General features: G+C 36.4%; 1 protein-coding gene across 1 annotated transcript; it reads right to left on the bottom strand.

Moving 5' to 3' along the window:
• Positions 1–448: 448 nt before the first annotated feature.
• Positions 449–15,100, bottom strand: MRPL23 (mitochondrial ribosomal protein L23). The gene is made up of 5 exons (XM_014058928.2): positions 15,012–15,100; positions 12,231–12,353; positions 11,180–11,262; positions 8,635–8,708; positions 449–1,992 (listed from the first exon to the last, which is right to left on the bottom strand). Exons 1-5 carry the CDS (start codon positions 15,026–15,028, stop codon positions 1,831–1,833), a joined length of 459 nt encoding a protein of 152 aa, XP_013914403.1. The 5' UTR covers positions 15,029–15,100; the 3' UTR covers positions 449–1,830.
• Between the last annotated feature and the right edge of the window lie 4,156 nt (positions 15,101–19,256).

Below are 19,256 nucleotides of genomic sequence, written 5' to 3'. Positions count from 1 at the left end.
CCCAGTCATTACACCATTGGAGTGATGCACACTGGAAGCCTGCCAGTCTGTAGCATCATCTAAACTAAAGACAGATCCAGCCACCAGTCTCCACAGACCATCTTTCAAATAGCCATGAATGGCTAATGAAATTTGACAGGTTGCGCTAGTCTTGAGACCCATGAACCCCCACCCCACGGGATAATGAAGATTCAATTGCATCTATTCATTATCCTGTGTGTGTGTGTATGTGTGTTTGTATGTGGTTCAAGCCAACTACAGTGATTTGTTGTATCTGTATCTCTATCGTTGTCCTGTGAGCATTATTTGCTGTTAAAGGTTCGTGAGTTCAATTCAATGTATATGAGTTGTATTTTCTTATTATGGGCAAGGAACTGGTAGGCAGATGCAAGTACGTACTCATTATGGGTAATGTATAAGCATTGCTAATATTATTGCAGTGTTCAAATTCTATAGAGTGAACGTAGAATATTTTATTGGTTTATTGATCATTGACAAACACAGTATTGGGGCAGCGGTCATTACTGTTAACATGCCACAATTTAAGCATTTTGTTTTGCTTAACAGGTAAAACAACTAGTACAAACAAGAACAGAAATCCACCAAAAAGCAAGATTTTATGGGCTAAAATATACTCATGCTTATTAGCCAGAGTGTACTAGAACTGAGTAAAAATTGTTGTTTCTTTTACAGGATTAAAAAAAAATATTTTCAATATATATGTATTTTAAAACTCATGCCCTTGATCTACATTTCAGAACATTGGATGGCATGTAGTAGTCAATAGTTAAATAGGGATGTTGGCAACAAAATTTAGGCAGGTTTGAAGTTTCAAAGTTGTAGGTTTGTTTTTGGAGTTATTGTTCTAAAAAAGTTGAAAAGAGGGAATTTCATAGATCTCCCTCCCTTACATCAAAAACACGTAACTCAAATATTTGTACAGACTGTGGACACTGAGCTAAGTAAGATCAATAGAGTTATGTTCATTTGCATAGAAAAATTCCTTGGAAATGTTTTCAGAAAATAAATTGATTCAAAGTTTTCTTGCAGCCCACATCTAAATTCAGCATAGCACTTATCTACCTCGTGTGATCCCTGAAGTGAAAATCAGGGAACAATGAGATTGGTTCCAAGCTTCTATTGTTTCCCATTGCCAGAATGCTCAAAACATTTTAAGTTTTGTTCTGTCTAGCTACAGCCAACTCAGAACATTTTGAGTGGGCTACTTTCCCCTGACTTTTAGAAATGACCATTTTCCACTTCTATACACCCATATTCTCTAGAGATGGAGCCAACAAATAAAGAACATAGGCCGACAATGGCTTTTACTGGATGAGATTCAGTTGGAATATGTATGTTTTGAGAACTTTAGGCTCCAAGAACACATTATACCATTTCTACCTCCAAACCAATACTCTGTTAATATGAGAAGAATCATATTCCATCTCACACTCCAAGGGAGCAGTTCAAAGATTTAGCGTGTCTCATTTTAGTCGTAACCAGATAATTCCAACTCTTAATGCCTTGATCACTACAATACCCATGTAGATATTGTCCAATGGTTTAATGAAGAACAGATACAAGTAAGTCTTCCTTGCCTCCAAGCATGAATATGAACCACAGTTGAAGCTGATGAACTTGTCCCACACTTGCCACCTTCTTTGTCTAGAGCTCTTCATTTTTTACCAAAATAACTTCTGCACAAAATAGGGATTAAATATATTTGTAAAGGTCTTACAAACACAATGGCTTTAAAAAAGCAAGTCTAAGAGTGAATGAAAAGTGTTCCTATCCCTCCAAAGTCCCCAACCTAAAACAGCAGATCTTCTATCAATGCCAGAACCAGTTAGGAACATCTCCACGTTTAAGATCATTAATTTTCTTCTGTTTCTCTGTTTCAACTCTGTTCGCAATTTCTTCAGGAGACTCAGGCTCAGGAGCTTTGTCCTTCTCTGGAAACAAGTTTGGAAACTGGAAAGTCTGTCCTTCAGCCTAAAGACAGAAAACAAATGTTTAATCATGTGTTCCAGTAGTATCTGTTTCTTCAGATAACCATGGGAAATTTCAGCTAGTCCAAAAAAGAAAAGATGCATAATATTATCCTTTACTCTATCAGTCTTCCTGCCAAGGGACTCATAGTAACTGACTCAACTTCACTCAGTAAACATATGGATAAGCAGAGTTTCTAACCCAAGTCACCTCTGCTGTAGTCCAAAATCCTAAATAGTATATCACATTACTTTTTCTGGTTCTGTACTGCTCAGTTAACAGGCAAATATCCATTGCTAATTCAATAAACTCACAGTTACATTGGAAACACAATCACTAATGAAATATAGTGCAAGAATTTGTTGTACCACTTGAAAAAACCCCAAGTCAATTAAGAAGCTAATCACATTAAACACTGGGTGGGAGGGGCACTTTTACAAGTTTATAAGTCTTGATCTCAACTCCTGGTGACTATGTAGACAAGTCCATGCAGTTTTCTAGGTAACAGTTCTGGAAGCGGTTTTCCATTACCTTCTTTCTAGGGCTGAGAATGAGTAACTGTCCCAAAGACATTCAACTGATTTAGTGCCTATACCTCAGGCAAGAACAGAAGTCCAGTTTCTTCATGCTGGTCTAGCACCTTAATCTTTAGACCACCCTTGCTCTCAATTAAAAACCAGAATATTAATTTTTAGCCAAAATTATAATCAGAAAAGCACAGTTGTCAGTTGTAGCACCTGTGACGAGAAGATCTTCAACAGTCTCAGAATGCATGATTTTCTTCCATATAATTGTAAAGAAAAGTCCAACAATAACTTAACTCTATATGCACCACATTACTGGAGACCAAGACAAGACAATGGAAGGGCATACACACCTAAGGGCTTCACAAAGAACAGATAGGCATAGTGGATTGCATAGAAAACCAAGGGTAAGGGAGGAAGATGGAAAGGGAAAGCCATGCATTAGAATGGTACACATTTATATGCAGATTTCTTTGCTCGGCTCAATATTTTTTGTCTACGATGGTAATTATAAAAATATTATCAACTAAATTGCTATTAAAATGCATATATTAAGCACAACTCTGAGTAGTTCAAGTCAGTGGTGAAATTCATTTTTTTTACTACTGGTTCTGTGGGTGTGGCTTAGTGGGCATAGCAGGTAAAGGATACTACAAAATCCCCATTCTCTCCCCACTCCTGGGGGAAGGGTATTGAAAAATCTCCATTCCCACCCCACTCCTGGGACCAGCCAGGGGTGGTATTTGCCAGTTCTCCAAACCACCCAAAATTTCCGTTGCCAGTTCGCTGCCAGTTCTCCAGAACCTGCCAACCTGCTGGATTTCACCCCTGGTTCAACTTTATTTCTCTAGCTTCTGTCAATAAAAGAGAATATGCCATGTGCATGCATCAAAGCATGGGTCATGCCTATTTAGTGTCTGCATAAAGAGAATATACTAAATAGAACTGTATAAATAATATGATTTGAAAACGGATTTGTGAAGTTATGTAATTCCTGAAACGCAGTATTAATTTTTTTAGCAGTCACTCTTCATAATGAAGAGCGTCAATGCCAACACAGAGCATTGCCACAGACTCAACGTCTCCCATTTGGAAAACAATAATCTACTGACCTTTTAGCTTTTATTTAGCAGCAGGAACCTATTATTCAAGAACAGCATTTTATTCTGTTGACATTATCTATTTTTCCATATTGTATGTAGCGTTGACAATCTTGTTGAAATCAACTCTTGTCAGCTTTCCATTCTTTTCAAGTAGAAGACTAAGACTAATAAAAGTATCAGACAATAGTGTGGCACAGAAAGATGTGTTATAAAAAATAATGTCTGGGGCTATTTTGGAAGGTATTTTCCAGAATATCTTAACAGCTTTTGGCCATCTCTAAAGGACTAAAAAAAGAACTAAAAATCAGCACATAAACTTAAGACTATAAGAGCACCCCTTAAAATCAAAACTTTACTCACAAATGAACTAGGTTTTGCCAACCAATCCTAGTCTTCAGCTATTAATCCGAACCTATGAGCAAAGCAATTGGACTCACAAAAGTGCAGCTATAACTTTCAATTTTACTTGCTGGTATGCATTAACAAGGATCCTATTTCTTCTTGGACTCACCGAACATGAACAATTGGTTCCACTCCTTCCCAGTACCATAACTTTCCAGAAAGATTTTCAACATCAGCAGGAAACTGAACACCCCTTCTAATGCTGTGATTAAAGTGAACAGAACCTCGATGTACAACATTGGGGCACAATTCAAAGTTCTACTTGGACCCAGGTAGGACACTCCTTCCAGAATGACAACAACTACTCAACGCCACCACTGTGGTTTGCAAAAAGTCACTTCCACAATATGCCTTCAATGAGGGAAAACTAGGCAATGTTTGCTCTCAAACATTCTTTCTAGAGTGGGAGCGGGGGGGGGGGGGCATCTACTGAAATCAAAGCCTGGATATTTTCTAGAAGCAATATATTAGTTGTTGTTTGGTTGTTTGTTTGAAGGCACATATTGAACTGGCACTTATTGGCTGGGAAAAAAGGGTTTTGTTTTATTATTTGAATATGGTTGTTGTTCGCATTACTTTTAAAAGGATCCGTCAGGATAGAGACTTTTTTTTAAAAAAATACTAAAACAACAAATATAATTCCAAAGACAGCACTGGAAACCCATCAGGCAATGTTTGTATGGTTGCCACCTGCATGTTATACTTCCATGTATAACATCATCATTGACTGATGTTGCTACGCATACTAGGGTTTGACTTGCTGCCAAGGTGAGAACTGAGAGGCCTTGTCTATGATAGACACAGCCCTTCTGTCCAAAAAGGAAGGATATGGCCTACAAAGATGAGCCATGGTTCTAGTCCTTGCACTTCTCTTCTATGTTTGTCACATTTGTCACTACATTACTAAAGCAAATGATTTGGAGTGGAGGTGGTTATCCCACCTTCTCGTTTTATTTTAAGGCAACCGAGGAAGATTCAGACACAATGGATACAAGCTCTCGAAGAAAAGGCTTACAGATGCCATTTCAAGGCTGGTCAAAACCAAATATTGAGCAGAAATCAATCTGTATCTGGAACCTTTTAATAAACAAGAGTCAGTGCAGACAATTTGGCTCTTTCCATCCCTTGTTTTGCCGAGAAATGCTGATCTTGGCTGGCAGCCAGAGAGGATTTGAAACCGCCAAGATATTACATTGAACTCTCAAAACTGAAAGCTTTATAAATCCTCCACAATACCGAGCAGTAATTTTGCACTGGTTTGACTCTTGCATGCTGAAAGCTTTATGAAAAAATAGTTACTGTGCATATTCAATAGTTAGTATATTTTGACCATTCTATACCTTGAACCATATCTCCAGGAATAACTGTGCCATAAATGTCTTTTAACTCATTTGAAGTCACATCCGAGTATCTGTAATAGGTTCAATTATTTGGCTTAGTAAGGAAAATGGTTAATGGCCCCTTGCTGATAAGCTGTTTTAGCACACATTGTAGCACAGCACTTTATAAAAGAAAGAAATTGTAGACTCCAAGTCAATTAAATACTGCTCAACTTGTTCTTGAGGATATTGTCACATCTGTCAAGTGGTCACTTCTACAGTTCCCATATAGCCATTGAGGAAGCACATTTATGGAACTTCATAATAATTGGTTAATATAAATGACTGGGCCCCAATTAGGGGGAAAAATGATTTTCAGACTTTCTAACAGGCGATTATTGACTCTGCAAACAATCAGAAACAAGAACATAATTTTCAAGGCACAGAAACAATTTTAATAGTAACGAAGAAGTTGGTTCTAACTTTTAAAATAGGAAATACAAGGAGTAGTTCTGTTTTATAACCATGGTTACAAAATGTTTTCTCCTGAGGAGGAGGGGAAAAGCACATAAAGAACAAACTGAAACTACAGAAGGTGATACTGACCACAAGCAATAATTTGAGGTCATTTGCAATGGCAGACAAATGTTATCTGAACTAAGGAGGGGAAAACCCTACCCTCATCTGCCAAGTTTGGGGTATGAGAGGAAAAAGTCCTCTGTCTTCAAGGTAACCTGGATTGCTACATATATGTATTAGTTCTCTCCTTCCACCCATATTGCTATGTATTATATGTTGTCCAACCATCAGCGTTTTCATCTTCCAACACTTGAATGCAATGATTAATGTGTGCATATTATATTGCATAAGTTGGCCTGGAAATCAGAAGCTGATGACTTCCAGAGTAGAGAAACGTAACTGCTGCTTTCAAGACAAAACAGTATTTCTCAGATACCTAAGAATGGCAACTCGTCAAGAAACTAACGCAAGGAAGAATAATGCTGCCATCTATTGACTATTTAAGAAAGCCAACATTAAAAAAAACTTTCCCAAACAGATTGCTTTCTTACAAAATTACCTGGAACGTGCCATAAACATGAACTCACTTAAGCCATGGATTTGTTTGTGCCAATATAAGGGTGAACCAGAGGTTGAATTAAGGCAAAACAAGGAAGTTATTTAAATGATCGGCAGGTATGCAGGAATCTACTATTAAAGCCTCTTACTTCACCTATGTAAATAAAGTCTAGATAAGCCTGCTGAATTATGATAACCATTTCAGCATAGAAGTGACAGGGTACATCAAAGAATAAGTATAATATTTTTCTTCACATTTAATGGAATACTGAATTAAAGACAGATCAGCTACAAAACTGAAATAGGAACCCCACAGAATTAGCTATAACTATAAACAACTCTTAGAAGATATTATTGGTCAAATACTTTCCAGTCTGGAGCAGATAACAGTCAGTGTTTAGAATAAGATCAAAATCAACTTAAAAGTATTATATAGGTAAGGCTACATTTGTTAAGACTGAAGAAACATTCCATTGGTCTACGGGCAGTTAAAAGTAGATACAAGTCATTTCCAAGATCAGCTATTCTCACTAGCATGCACAGCAAATTCTAAAGAATAATAAAGATGCCAAAAACAAAAACAAAAAACACACAAAACAAACATGGAGTCCTGTTACACCCACCCTTCAGAGTGACAAGCCAAGAGCCAAAAACATAAGGTTAATTTAGGTTTAGGTATGTAAGTAAAAACATTTTAAAGTGGGGATGGGGGGAAGAGACATGTGTAGGCCCTGCCTCTTTTTTTTCAAGTCCAGAAAAATGGAGGCACTCAGCCAGACTGAATTTCGGAGAAACTCAAAAGTCCCAATGCTTTTTATCTATTTCTTTCTGATGCATCTTCAGAGATGAAATCCTGCCCTTTGAAGGAAGATGGAGTTAGCTGTGGACAACTGATTTTACAATAAGCATTATCCAAAAACAAACGAGAGACAGAAAGCAGATACAAATATTATCAGTGACAATGGGAATAACTTTGATTGTTCTGCTCAAAAATGGGTGGGTGCCTCAGTCACTGCTTATAAAATAACAGGGGCTGGTTAGACATATTGAATCTATGATATGCAACACTAAGAAAACAGAGTAGAGGAATCAGTAACTGGATATAGTTTTGATCATTATTTTTTTACTGCAGAAAAAGCTGCTATTTGAACAACTGAACTAACAGTGTGATGGGGAGAGAAATCAATCTAATGTGCAACTTAATGAGATCCATCAAGGACCTAAAATAGAGCACTACTATATCTCTTCTACCTGATTTTCTGATTTCATATTAAGTGACAAGAATATCCCTGGGCCATTAAAAAAACCCATCTCCCGGATACTTCTAGAAAATAAAAATAGTGGTAACTCAGTGGTTTGCTTTCAACTTTATCCATCTATCCAGAAAAAAAGGGGAAAAGGTAAAAAGTTACCTCTATAAGCAGGAAGGGAGCAATTTGGGACAATCCAGCGACTTGGATTATGTGCTTCTGCAAAAAGCTGTGACATTTTATGAGCAGGAAAGTCTCCCTGCAACAGTCAGCTTATCAGAATGCCCAGAGCAAGCTTACAAAAATCCAAACATGCCCATTAACCTCAAAAGTGTTGGCTTCTCTTATATTCTACCATATAATTAACAAACAAAAACCCTCCGTGTATTTACAACTATTTGTAGGATTTGCTCTCTTTTGGCCCAGATGCTCTGAGAGGTAATGGGGGAAACAAGGTTGACTTTTATAATTTTTGTCTAGGAACGTACGGCAAATCTATATATTTTCAATCAGAGAATTTCACAACATCTTATCCTAAGTGCTAAAGCCCAGTTTAGTTATGTAATGTGGATTGTTCATGAAGCTTTTCAAAAGAAATCTCTACAAGGGGTTTTACCAATGCCACATATGCCAACTAGCATAAAACTGAACATTTTAATATTAAGAGGCTAAGTAACCAATGACAGCGTTCTGATTATTTCTTACTCCTTCAGCAGCGTGTCATTCCAAGTTAATGCCTAGGATTTTTTTCACATAGAAGTTTCGCCTTCAAAGAACTTAAGAGCAGATCCTTCAGACCAGACTGGCTGAAATTTGCATCCTGTTTCCCCAGGGCCCAATCACTTTTCAATACCTTTTAGAAAAACATTGTCTTCATAACAGAATTTTGAAACCCATAAATAATTGACTCAACTAAAATCTACCACAAGTCCCTCACTTTCCCAGCTTCCAAACAGATGCATTTACTCACCAGCTGTACATAGGCGACCTTGTAGTCTGGCTTTTTGATGCGTCTATTTTTGTCATCCCTCTGTTTGTTTGAGCCTGTTAAATAGACCAACATATTGACTTACCAAAAGCTAATGGTTCCTTTTCCTTACCCTTTCAGTTAGAGAAAACAGGAATCATATTTACGTGATGTCTAGAAAGGAGCCTGTGGCTACTCCTAAGTGGGTAAACTCTTCTCTCAGAGCAGAAGTATTTAGGACTGGCGCATTAATCATGCAGCAATTTTACTGCTCACAAGTTACTGAATCTCATACTCACTCATTATAGTTGTCTTGACAAAGAAACAAGAGTGCCTCAAGGTTGAACATTCCCAGTTTCTTCTATTTCTTTTCAAAGGATTTTGTTTCTAGTTCCCAGATCATCCTTACTTTTCTTCTCTGAATCAATGTCATTATTTCTCCTCAATCACTTTTCCTAAATTTGTCTCAATTTCTTACAATACGCAAATATGTTTTCTGTTCCAGAATAGAAAGTGCTTGGAATAGAACTTGCTATGGAGGTGGGACCTCAAAGGATTAGATGAGGAATTTTTCCTTCTTGTGATTTAGAAACCATCCTTTTATTCATGCAACTTTTTATTTAGTTACATTGCACTCATCTTTTCAGTTCAATTAGAGTTCCAAGATCTTTTGTATAAATGTTGCAATTTGTGTAATGTATGGCAATATTTAATTGTTGTAAGCCACGCAGCATTATGTATTTACGATGGGTGATTATATAAATTATAAGTTATTAATAGAAATATCAACTTCTGTGGCAGCCCACTCAATGTTTGATGAGCTCTGAGAATATTTTCAAAGTAGCCTATGATTAAATATTGCTAATCAAAAAGCCATGAGATATATTGTCCAATAATTTGCTGAAATCAATATATACTACATCTACAGAATTCATACAATCAGCATTCTTACTGTAAGTGATGTCATTATGTTTCTTCTTTCTTTCCTATCAGCTTTAGAATTGGCGCCTATATTAAGTAATGATCTATAGTTCCGTTTCCTACCACCCTCTCTCATTTTTTAAAATAAAAGTTAATATTTGTCTTCTTCCCATTATCTAGCATTTCACCCATTCTCCAGGGTTTCTCAAATATAACTCACAAAGATTCAACCATCTCAATACTATATCCCTTAACCATCCTATGGTGCAATTCTCTTAGCTCTGGAGATTTAAATTCCTATTTCTTTTAGCCTTACATTTCAATCCTACCTCTTTATCTTATCCTTCACCATTTTGAGGTGAAATACAGATCCTCTGTTTGGAGCACACTGAGCCAAATTAAGAGTACAGCAACAGTGCTCCACCCACCTCCATGCTGTAGCCTTGTTATTGCTGTCTTAGTACCAGTTAGCATTTTGCCCTTTTTGTGAAGTATCTACTACCTTTTCTCTTTTATTTTGAACATATCTAAAGGAGCCTTTCTTGTTACATTCATCAGCCTCAATTCCTTCAGAACTTTTGCTTTATTGATAGCAGTTCTTCAGTTGCAGACTGCCTGTATTTTTCCTTTCTAATTATTATTTTTTATTTATTATCATCATGTATCCTTTTTTCAGATCCCCCATAAGCTCTTTGTGTTCTGACATTTGCTTCTTTTGCTGTCCTTGCTCCTTTGATTTGCTTGTAATTGTGGCTTTATAAACTCTCGCCCACTATAAAACATTTTTTTCTTTCACTGTTCCAAATGAAAAATTCATTTCTTTAGAGTTCAAGATATGTGTTGAATTAAAATAAGTGCTTTTTAGTTTTCAATATTAAAAATTCCAATTTTACACAGTCACTTTCTCCCATTATTTTATATGTATATCACCAATTATATCACTAACTTTGTTGTAGGCTAATATCAAATCCATGGTAGTCAATCCTTTTGTGCTTTCTTCCATTCTGTGATGGAAACAGCTGACAGCAAAACAAGTCATACAATTACTAGAAGGCCTCACAAACTCTCCATTTCTTCTGTATTTTTTATTTATTTTAATCCAAACGTTCTACATTGTCACCAAGTTCATTCACTAGAATTTCTGAGGTGTTGATATTTTGAACATACAATGCAATTCCTCTTCCCTTATTTCTATTATGTGTGTTCTTTTTCACTAGACTATATCCTTTAGTTACTTGTTCTACAGATGTACTTCCTTAACTCAAACGTGCTGGATTTAATCTGCAATTCTGCCTTGCACAAACCCAGCTGGGTTTGAGTCCTTTCATCCTAAAGTATTATATGAAGTGAAATAACTTATCTAAGAAGGTTAAATCAAATATCAGTTTTGGACTACAACAACACTTTTAAAAAAAATTAATATAATCTCAGATTTGATTCTTGTAAAAACAAAGAAATAACCCGTCCCAATTCATGCAAGAATTGACTATTTTGCAAAGGAATATAAATTGCACTAATCAACAGGCTACAATTGTTTCTTTAAATAGCAAATATTTAGTAAACAAAAAGTATGTGAGAGAGCGCTTGTCAATCATGAATAATCAATGTTCTTCAGTTGAAGACTCACCAAACTGTATTCTGGTTCGTACAGCAGCTACTGGCACATTATATATTTTTTCAAGGTACTCTTTCAATTCTACTCTTGTCATGCTGTAACAAAAGCAAGCAAACAGTTGGGGCACCTTAGGGAACAATGTCAGAATATTAATTTCAGCAATTCCTGTCTTTGAAAGAAGCATTCTGATATATTGGGAAACTATTTTATTAACAATGTGAAAGCTAAGAAAGCTCAAGCCAGACAAGAGAAAGGATCTTATCATGCAGGTCCCACAGAGAGACAGGAATTGTTAACCATGAGGTTACATTCTCCCGAAAGAGAGTCTTCTGAGATTTCTGCTGGAACTCAAACTAAGAATTGAATGGAGCAACCTGGCTGAAGTAAATCCAGTTAATAACTTTTGGCCACCATTGTAGGGACAAACGGGGTTACACTATTTGAATGTTTTACTTTGGCAATGTTCAAAATGCATAAAATGTACATTTTGTACAAAAAACCTCCAATTTTACAGTAGTGCTGGGGTCTGTGAAACACAGAAGAGTCTTCGCTGACACTTTTAGAATCAGTTATGTAATAATGCAGCATAGCGTGTTTACAGGGCTTTTCTAGGGAAAAAGTGAACTCTTATTTAAGTATTAAAAAAAATAGAGAAAAACTCCCAGGCACTTAAAATATGCAATTCTGATCTGCTTCCAGGTTCAATCTGGAAAATTTTACTATAGATCAGTGTTTCTCAACCTCAGCATCTAGGGAGAGAAAGAGACTATTTCAGAATTCTCCCAAGCCTCTATCTGATCCAATAGAAAAGAATCAATCTACTGAGATATGGACAGGGAAGTGTAAGAACCATAACCCATTATAAGAACTTGTCAGAGTTGTGGAACAGCCTACAGGGAACACAGTGTACACAAAGATGAACAAGCAAACTGGCTCCAGTTGTTACTGATAACTTTGCATAATGTACTTGCTTCACCATTATCTCTGAGAAACTGGATAACATTATTCCGAATAGTTTAACTCAAGAAGAAATGTGTTATCTTCTTCAAATGTATGTACTTACTCCATGGGGATGCGGAACTGTACTGTATCTTCTGGAAGTGGGCGCCCAGGCCTCACCAGGGTCAAGAAGTAATCTGTCCGGAAAATTCTTGTTGGAGGATTTCCTAACTGATAAAGCGGATAACTACGGACAAAGAAAATAAATATTTCTGAGAACTATGGAATTCTTGTAAATGTAAAGCATGTGGAGAATGTAAAATCTGACTAGAAATTTTCTTTAATATAAGGAGTATTTTTGTCTTATGTGTACATGGCTAAAGAAAGAAAGCAATAAAAATTAATCTTCTATGTTTTCAACAATTATCTCCAACCTAAATACAGCTGTATTTGGTATATAGCAGAATAAAGCAAAGAATAAAATAAATAATAAAATAAAGTTGTAAGAAATTAATCTTTCATTCAGAATTTTCAATGTTGGTATATTTCAGATATTAAAGTGACATACATGTACATATTTATATACTTATTAGCAAATTATTATTATATTAGTAAATTATTATAATTAAACAAAATGTTCAGAGGCTTTTTTGCTCTAGAAGCAATTGCATCGTCACTATCCCCATATGTTCCAGAAGACTATTTGGACAATTTCCAAATCCCTTAAGAAGAAAACAGTTACACTATTTCTTGTGTGAACAGTTATTGAGAACAAAATACCATATGAACTTACAGATAGCAGAATAATTATGAAAGCGACAATCATGTTAAAAGCAGGTACTGTATATTTCATTTACGGGAAGTGTTATGGCTATCATACTAGATGTAAACAATGTAAGAGCAGGAACAAACAACTGAAGCAAACAGGTAAATAATAATTATAATAATAAAGCAAATGAGGAAAATAATAAAGGACAATAAAACACCAGAATAATTTTATACTTCGAGCACCTAAAGCTCTAGATCTACTTTAAATATTATAAAATTTTGTAGAAATAATGTTCTCTAGGAATTAAATGAGATTTGTATATGCCTTATGATATATAGTTTTACCATTTGTATAAAACATTTGTACATGTTTTTCCAGTAATAAACCTTCCCATAATAGCTGCCATGATGTGATAATTAAAGTCTTTTTAAAATGACACGTGAACATTTCTAATATAAAGCAATTTCAAAAATTTTGGAACAGGGAAGCACCTACAAAAGAGAGGTAAGTCATTAAGATACTCAGTTAATAAATTTCACAGACAATGAACAGGAAACAAGCAAACTTCCAAGGTATACTGTGCTACCAAGGAAAATAAATCTAAGAGCAAAATTACTTCATTAGAACCAGTGTGGAATTAATATCTTAGTAAGAGGAGGTCAGGATATATATGCAAGAATCGGAGAACATAAAGCTAAAAGTAATATAATTAAGCATATTCCTACAGTTCTGTGAAATACATTTCTGAGTCCTTAGTATATGCAGATAGCCCTACAGAAAGTCAAGAGATTGAAATAAATGTAGGAGAAAAAGAGCAGCAGGATGCAAGAGACTCTTTACGGTATTATTTTTATTCAAACTTTCTACCTACAGGTAAAACAATCATGGGCAAAACACCAAGAGATATCTTTTCTTTCTAAAACTGAAATCTATGACTTATGCTAAATATTAATGGGTATTGAAGTTGCACCTAAAAACAGTCCATATTTAGATTAATAAAACTTTCCTGACCATTGTTATAATTTGTTTAATTGAGTCTTCTTGCAAATTTAAATCATATCCCTCTGATAAGTAATCACATTCACATCTATATAGGGTCTGGCTTCACTGTAATATGTAAACATGAAGTAAGAATGAATTTTCACCGATGTCTTTAAATTTGATTTAAATTTGAAATAAAGAGATTAATCCTAGAGAAGAGGCAATGGGAAGCTTAATAAGCTCATTTCAATAAGATACTTGGATAATAAAGTTCAGACTAAAGCAAGAATTGTATGGGTGTGGATGTAACAAATAGCTATGAAAGTTATACACCAAGAAAGAAGTACTTGCCTTCTGAATTATGGTCTTAAGAGATGAATACTAAGAGTACTTACAAACAGCAAAGAAATAAAATCTGTTTTGGATGAAATAAAGACTGATTGTCCCTTTGACAGGACCATCAGCAAGTAAAACCGAGGACACTTTTGGGCATGTGATGGGAGGTTATTTTGGACCCCAAACCTCTATTATGCTTGGCAAGGTTGATAAAAGTATAAGAGGAATGTAATCGTGTAGATGGACAGCATGAAATGAATTACTGAAATGTCCTTGGAAGAGCTGCAAATTAAACTAGTGACTAGAAACAGATTGAAACGGTGGACATTTGTCCAGTCACCTGGAATCAAACCAAGGCGATGCCATTTAACAACCACTAAGCATCAGTATCAGTTTTTTTTTTAAAAAAAAAAAAACATTATACAACCGATAATCACATAGGAGGGACTGATGCAAAAAAGAAAAGAAACCCACTCCCTCTTTCTCTCTCATTTGAAAACAAGGGAAGCCGAACACGTGAGGAGGCGTTACGCGTGCTTTGCAAAGCACCTCCTGGAATAAGGGCACTGCACAAAACTAACACTTCCAGTTTCGAAATGCTTTAGCTCCCGCGGCGACCGGAGACCTTGCAACTTGCAAAGAAGCTTCTATGAAAAGCGGAGGCAGGAGGCGACCCTGGGAAGGCTCGCTCTGCAGATGGGGAGCCTAGGAGAACCCGCCAGCGGGACCCAAGGACCGGACTGTCCCGCGCTCAGCTGAGCTGCCAAGGTCAGGGTGAGCCCGGGACTGCGTGGGGAAGCGGGGGGGGGGGGTACTCACAAAGCCCGCCGAGCCATGACTCCCACTTAGCCCCGCCGGAGCGCTCATCCGCTGCGGAAGAGCGGAAGAACATCCGGGGAAAGAAGACCGTATAGAGGTAAGAAAGGCAAGACTCGCGACACCAAGGCGCGGCAAACTTGAACTCGGTAGTTTTTTAGACGTTCTTTTTCAGTTCGCCGAGAAAGCGGAGAGAGGGGGCAGGAAGCTGCAAAGCCGGCATTCGCGTTTCCATCGTAAACTAAGGCTGCGGGGGCATTAATTCTTCCTACCAAGCCTAAACCATCCCCGAAGAAAAAAGTTTAAAAGTCTCAAGTTGGACTCGCATGTGTCGAGGGATATTTCTCTAGAATTTCGATCTGCAATTCTAAGAGAGCCCAGTGTAGGGGAGGGACGGAGGGAGAGAGAGAGATGAGAGATATATATTTTAGAGATAGGTAGGTAGGTAGGTAGGTAGGTAGGTAGGTAGGTAGGTAGGTAGGTAGGTAGGTAGGTAGGTGGATAGGTGGGTAGGTGATAAGTAGATAGTTAGATAAGGTAGGTAGGTATAGATATATCCAAAAGTTTGTGTGTGTGTGTGTGTGTGTGTGTGTGTGTGTGTGTGTGTGTTGCATTTGTGCTGATAAATAAAGGGAGACTAGTAGTTCTCATCAGCTAGCCATACCCTTACTGAGATTCGAATCTGCGCTGTTTTTTACATGTTAGGCAGTTGTATTAGCCTCTAAACCACAAGCTTTCCTCCCTTATCAGCTGAGCCAAGGAAATAATTGTTATGTCAAAGTACCTGCTATGCCCAAATATGTAAATCCCATATTTACGATGGAAACCTGTGTGTATGTATATATGTATGTATCAAAAATTGAGAAATAAAAAGAATAGCATGAATACAATATTAAACATTCTGGCTTTGGTTTTTTTTTCTGCGAATGGCTATTAGCCCTGCCAGGTGGTTCTGGGTTTGTGTGATTCATTAGCCCACTTTAGGTGAAGCATCTGTATGATCTTGACGCATTTCTAAATAGAAACCCTATGCAGAACCAGACTTAGAAATATCAAAGCTGTAAATTGAAGGGCTGGAATTGTTGGGAGTATGTGGGCCACATCTCAGGACTATGCAATGGTAAATTATTTACTGCATAAGAGCAGGGTTTCCCAACTGAGAGGTGTACCTCCTTTTGGAAAGTCCAGACAGAGTTGAGAAGAGGTGTGAAGAATCTTTTAGTTGTACATTGTTACAATAAATGTTCTAAACCATCCAGTATCACTCAGGTGATCTGGGTGATGTAGAAATTTAAATAAATACTTCCAACTTTCCCAAGTTGGATTGGATTGTTTTCATTGTTCATTTGTGTTCATTTTGATATATGGATTTTTAGGGGAGGTATGTACATTAGCATTACATCAAAGGAAGTCGGATGGCAAAAAGTTTTAAGAACATCTAATAATCAACACTCCATGAAGTCACAGAGTTCCATTGTGTTTTGTTGTCCCATGATGCTTGCCTGTCCTTGTTTGCCCACAGTGGACATATTTTAGGTTCCACCAATAAAACCATGTCATTTCATGATATCCTGGAAACCTGTCTTCTGTGTAGTTGCTCTGCACTCTGGCATAGCACTCATCCTGAGATTTCCATGGATCCTGTCCTGAAGATTCAAGAAAAGGCCCACTCCTCTTTAAACCTGTCCTATTCCCCAAGCCTTGGACTAAACTGAATTGTGGCATTCTCAAGAATCCCCTGTCTGATACATTCATTCTATGTCAGCATTCATCTTTTAATAAGTTGCTATGTTTTACTTGTTTTTAATGTCATTTGAAACGTTAGCTATCCAGAGTTGTTATGGTGAAAGGGGTAGCTCTATGAAGTGAATTCAAATACATAAAAAACAGACCTAGCTCTCTGAAAAAGTCTGTAATGCCAGGAAAAGTGGCAAGAAAAAGTAAAACAAGATAAACGCCAGCAAAGTGGAAGAATTCAATTATAGCAATGGTTGCACCATAGCAAGACATGAAGAGACAGGTTCAGGATAGATCTCCCGGAGAATATCTCTTCATGTAATCTCAAACAGTTGATGCTGACTTGATAGCACATAATCAGTCGGTGATAGAATTTAACAGTAGTAGAACTATGAATGCTTTAATGATTTTGGGGGATGAAATTATGACAACATCCTGGAAACGTGTCAGAAAATAGATGTTGCTGGGATATGTTTGTACAATAGCTAGGTACGGGTGGGAAATGTCTTGTAAGTAGAATTGTCTTGAGCCATAAAGACTATCATACACACAGAGTTAATAAAAGAAATGCAGCTAATTAGATGATTGAATTGGATTGAGTTTGAAATTAATTGATGAACAATAAATTTGACTGCTCTATTGATTTCCAAAACTGCAGGTTGGATTTTTTTGTTCAAATGGTAGCAAGAGATAGCTGATGTGACAGCAAGATTTGTAATGCTGCCTCCTATGGCAACTTTCATTTGAAAGTTGAAACTACTGTAAATGTATACTGTATGGCTCTTTACTTTTTCTATTTCTATAAGATCCCTTAGTAAATAAACTTCATAAGGATACAAATGTAAAAATATTGTCTATTCCACTGCTACCCCCTGCAGGTAGAGACACATATATCACTTATTTCATATGAATTTGCAAGTTCTATCAAACTGAGAAAAGAGAGGTTTTATTATTGTTGTTTGTTTATTGTTTATTTTGTGCTCTGTGGAATTTTAAAAAATAAACTAAAGGCTACAATCTTGAATGTAAATCCATTTAAAATAATTTATCCAGATTTATAACTGAAGAAACAATGGTTTTGAGTAGCATTTTTTTTTTCAGGAACATGGTTTTGCTGCTAATTTTGAGGAGGATGTAGAAAATTCATTCTCTAAGTGTCACTTGTAGTTTCACTAAACTATTTCTGTATAAAGTAAGCCTACCATATCTGTACTACAGAATCAAGATGTAGAATTAAAAGTTTTTAATATTTTTGTTGTACCTTGGTTATCTGGATTTTTGAAACCTCATTTATTTAGCTGTTTGTTTGTTTATAAAATGTATAGGCTGCCCATCTAACCTTAAGGTAACTCTGAGTGGCTTGCAATTATAATATACTGATTACTAGAAAGATCAAATCTTTAAAATGGCAAACGTTTTATTCCTGGATCTAATTTAGCAGAAGTCAATCCACATTCTAGGATATTCCATTGCTATCTTAGCTACCACTAAATCACCAGATAGTTTAGCATTAATTAAATTTCCCTAAATTAATCAGTTGATTTATTTATTTCACTATTTATTTACCCATCAATTCCTTGCTTTATAAAACAGTGTATCTGTTCTAATACATATTCCAAGAGACTTTTAAAAATTTGGTCTTGTAGGGTGAAAAGTACAAAATTCAACACATCTTGAAACATTTGATCCTGTACAGAAGAAAAATTCTAAGAAGATATGAAGCATCCTACTGTGTCCAGTTTAACACCATAAGTATGGTAATCTAGCGTTCTGTGTCCAAGAATGGTACTCTGGAATCCCACATGACAGGAAGTCTATTAATGCTTGCTCCCTAGCAGCGAACATTTAAGATATTCTGTAAGTGAACATTTGTGCAATGCCCACAATGCATCATGTAACAAAGCAATTTTCCAGCTTTGCATTCATTCCAGCCATTCCCCTCCCACCCAAAAAAATCTTATTTCAGCATCAGCATTTTTTTTTGGTTTAGCATATCCTTGGTTTTAGAAATATGAATGGGATTATTTGAGATAAAATAACACTTACCGAATGTATTTACAGAAGTATATTCCCCATCTAACCCAGAACAGTTTCCAAAAATGAAGGGCAACATCTTTCAGGAAAATAATCGTGACTATGGGGGTTGGATCCCAGTCTCACACTGGACAGGGTGTTATTTCCAATATAACAGCCCATCTTAAACAATTTCAGGACCCTGTTATTTAGCACTTCAGATGAGATGAATCATCACATGGATATTCTTGTTAACAACTTCACATGTTCCATAAATACTTTCTCCTGATATTCTATGAGATTGAAGCAAGGGGCAGAAGAGGAATAAGGAAATTCCCTGTCCCAGGGATATGTTAAGGAACTCTGTTAGATGCTGTCAACATCATAATTCTTTGTGGATGTATTGCGAAAAGCTGAAGCAAAGGTTGCTTCACTAAGTTTAAGAATTTGCCTTTTGTGTGAGCAAATAGTTCTTTAGAGAATAGTTGCTCAAATAAG

This window comes from Thamnophis sirtalis, unplaced genomic scaffold, assembly GCF_051295495.1.
Source record: "Thamnophis sirtalis isolate CommonGarterSnake01/CBP01778 unplaced genomic scaffold, rThaSir2_p1.2 scaffold_1, whole genome shotgun sequence".
Classification (NCBI taxonomy): Eukaryota; Metazoa; Chordata; class Lepidosauria; order Squamata; family Natricidae; genus Thamnophis; species Thamnophis sirtalis.
Note: the sequence above shows the minus strand (reverse complement) of the source record. Positions and strands in the feature narration are given on the sequence as shown.

Bases quoted from the DNA above. Each gene is read 5' to 3' on its own strand.
- MRPL23 (XM_014058928.2), bottom strand. The intron at 11,263-12,230 runs GTAAGTACATAC...CTTTTGTTACAG, and splicing joins CAGTTCCGCATCCCCATGGA to CATGACAAGAGTAGAATTGA. The intron at 8,709-11,179 runs GTGAGTCTTCAA...TCTATTTAACAG, and splicing joins ACGAACCAGAATACAGTTTG to GCTCAAACAAACAGAGGGAT.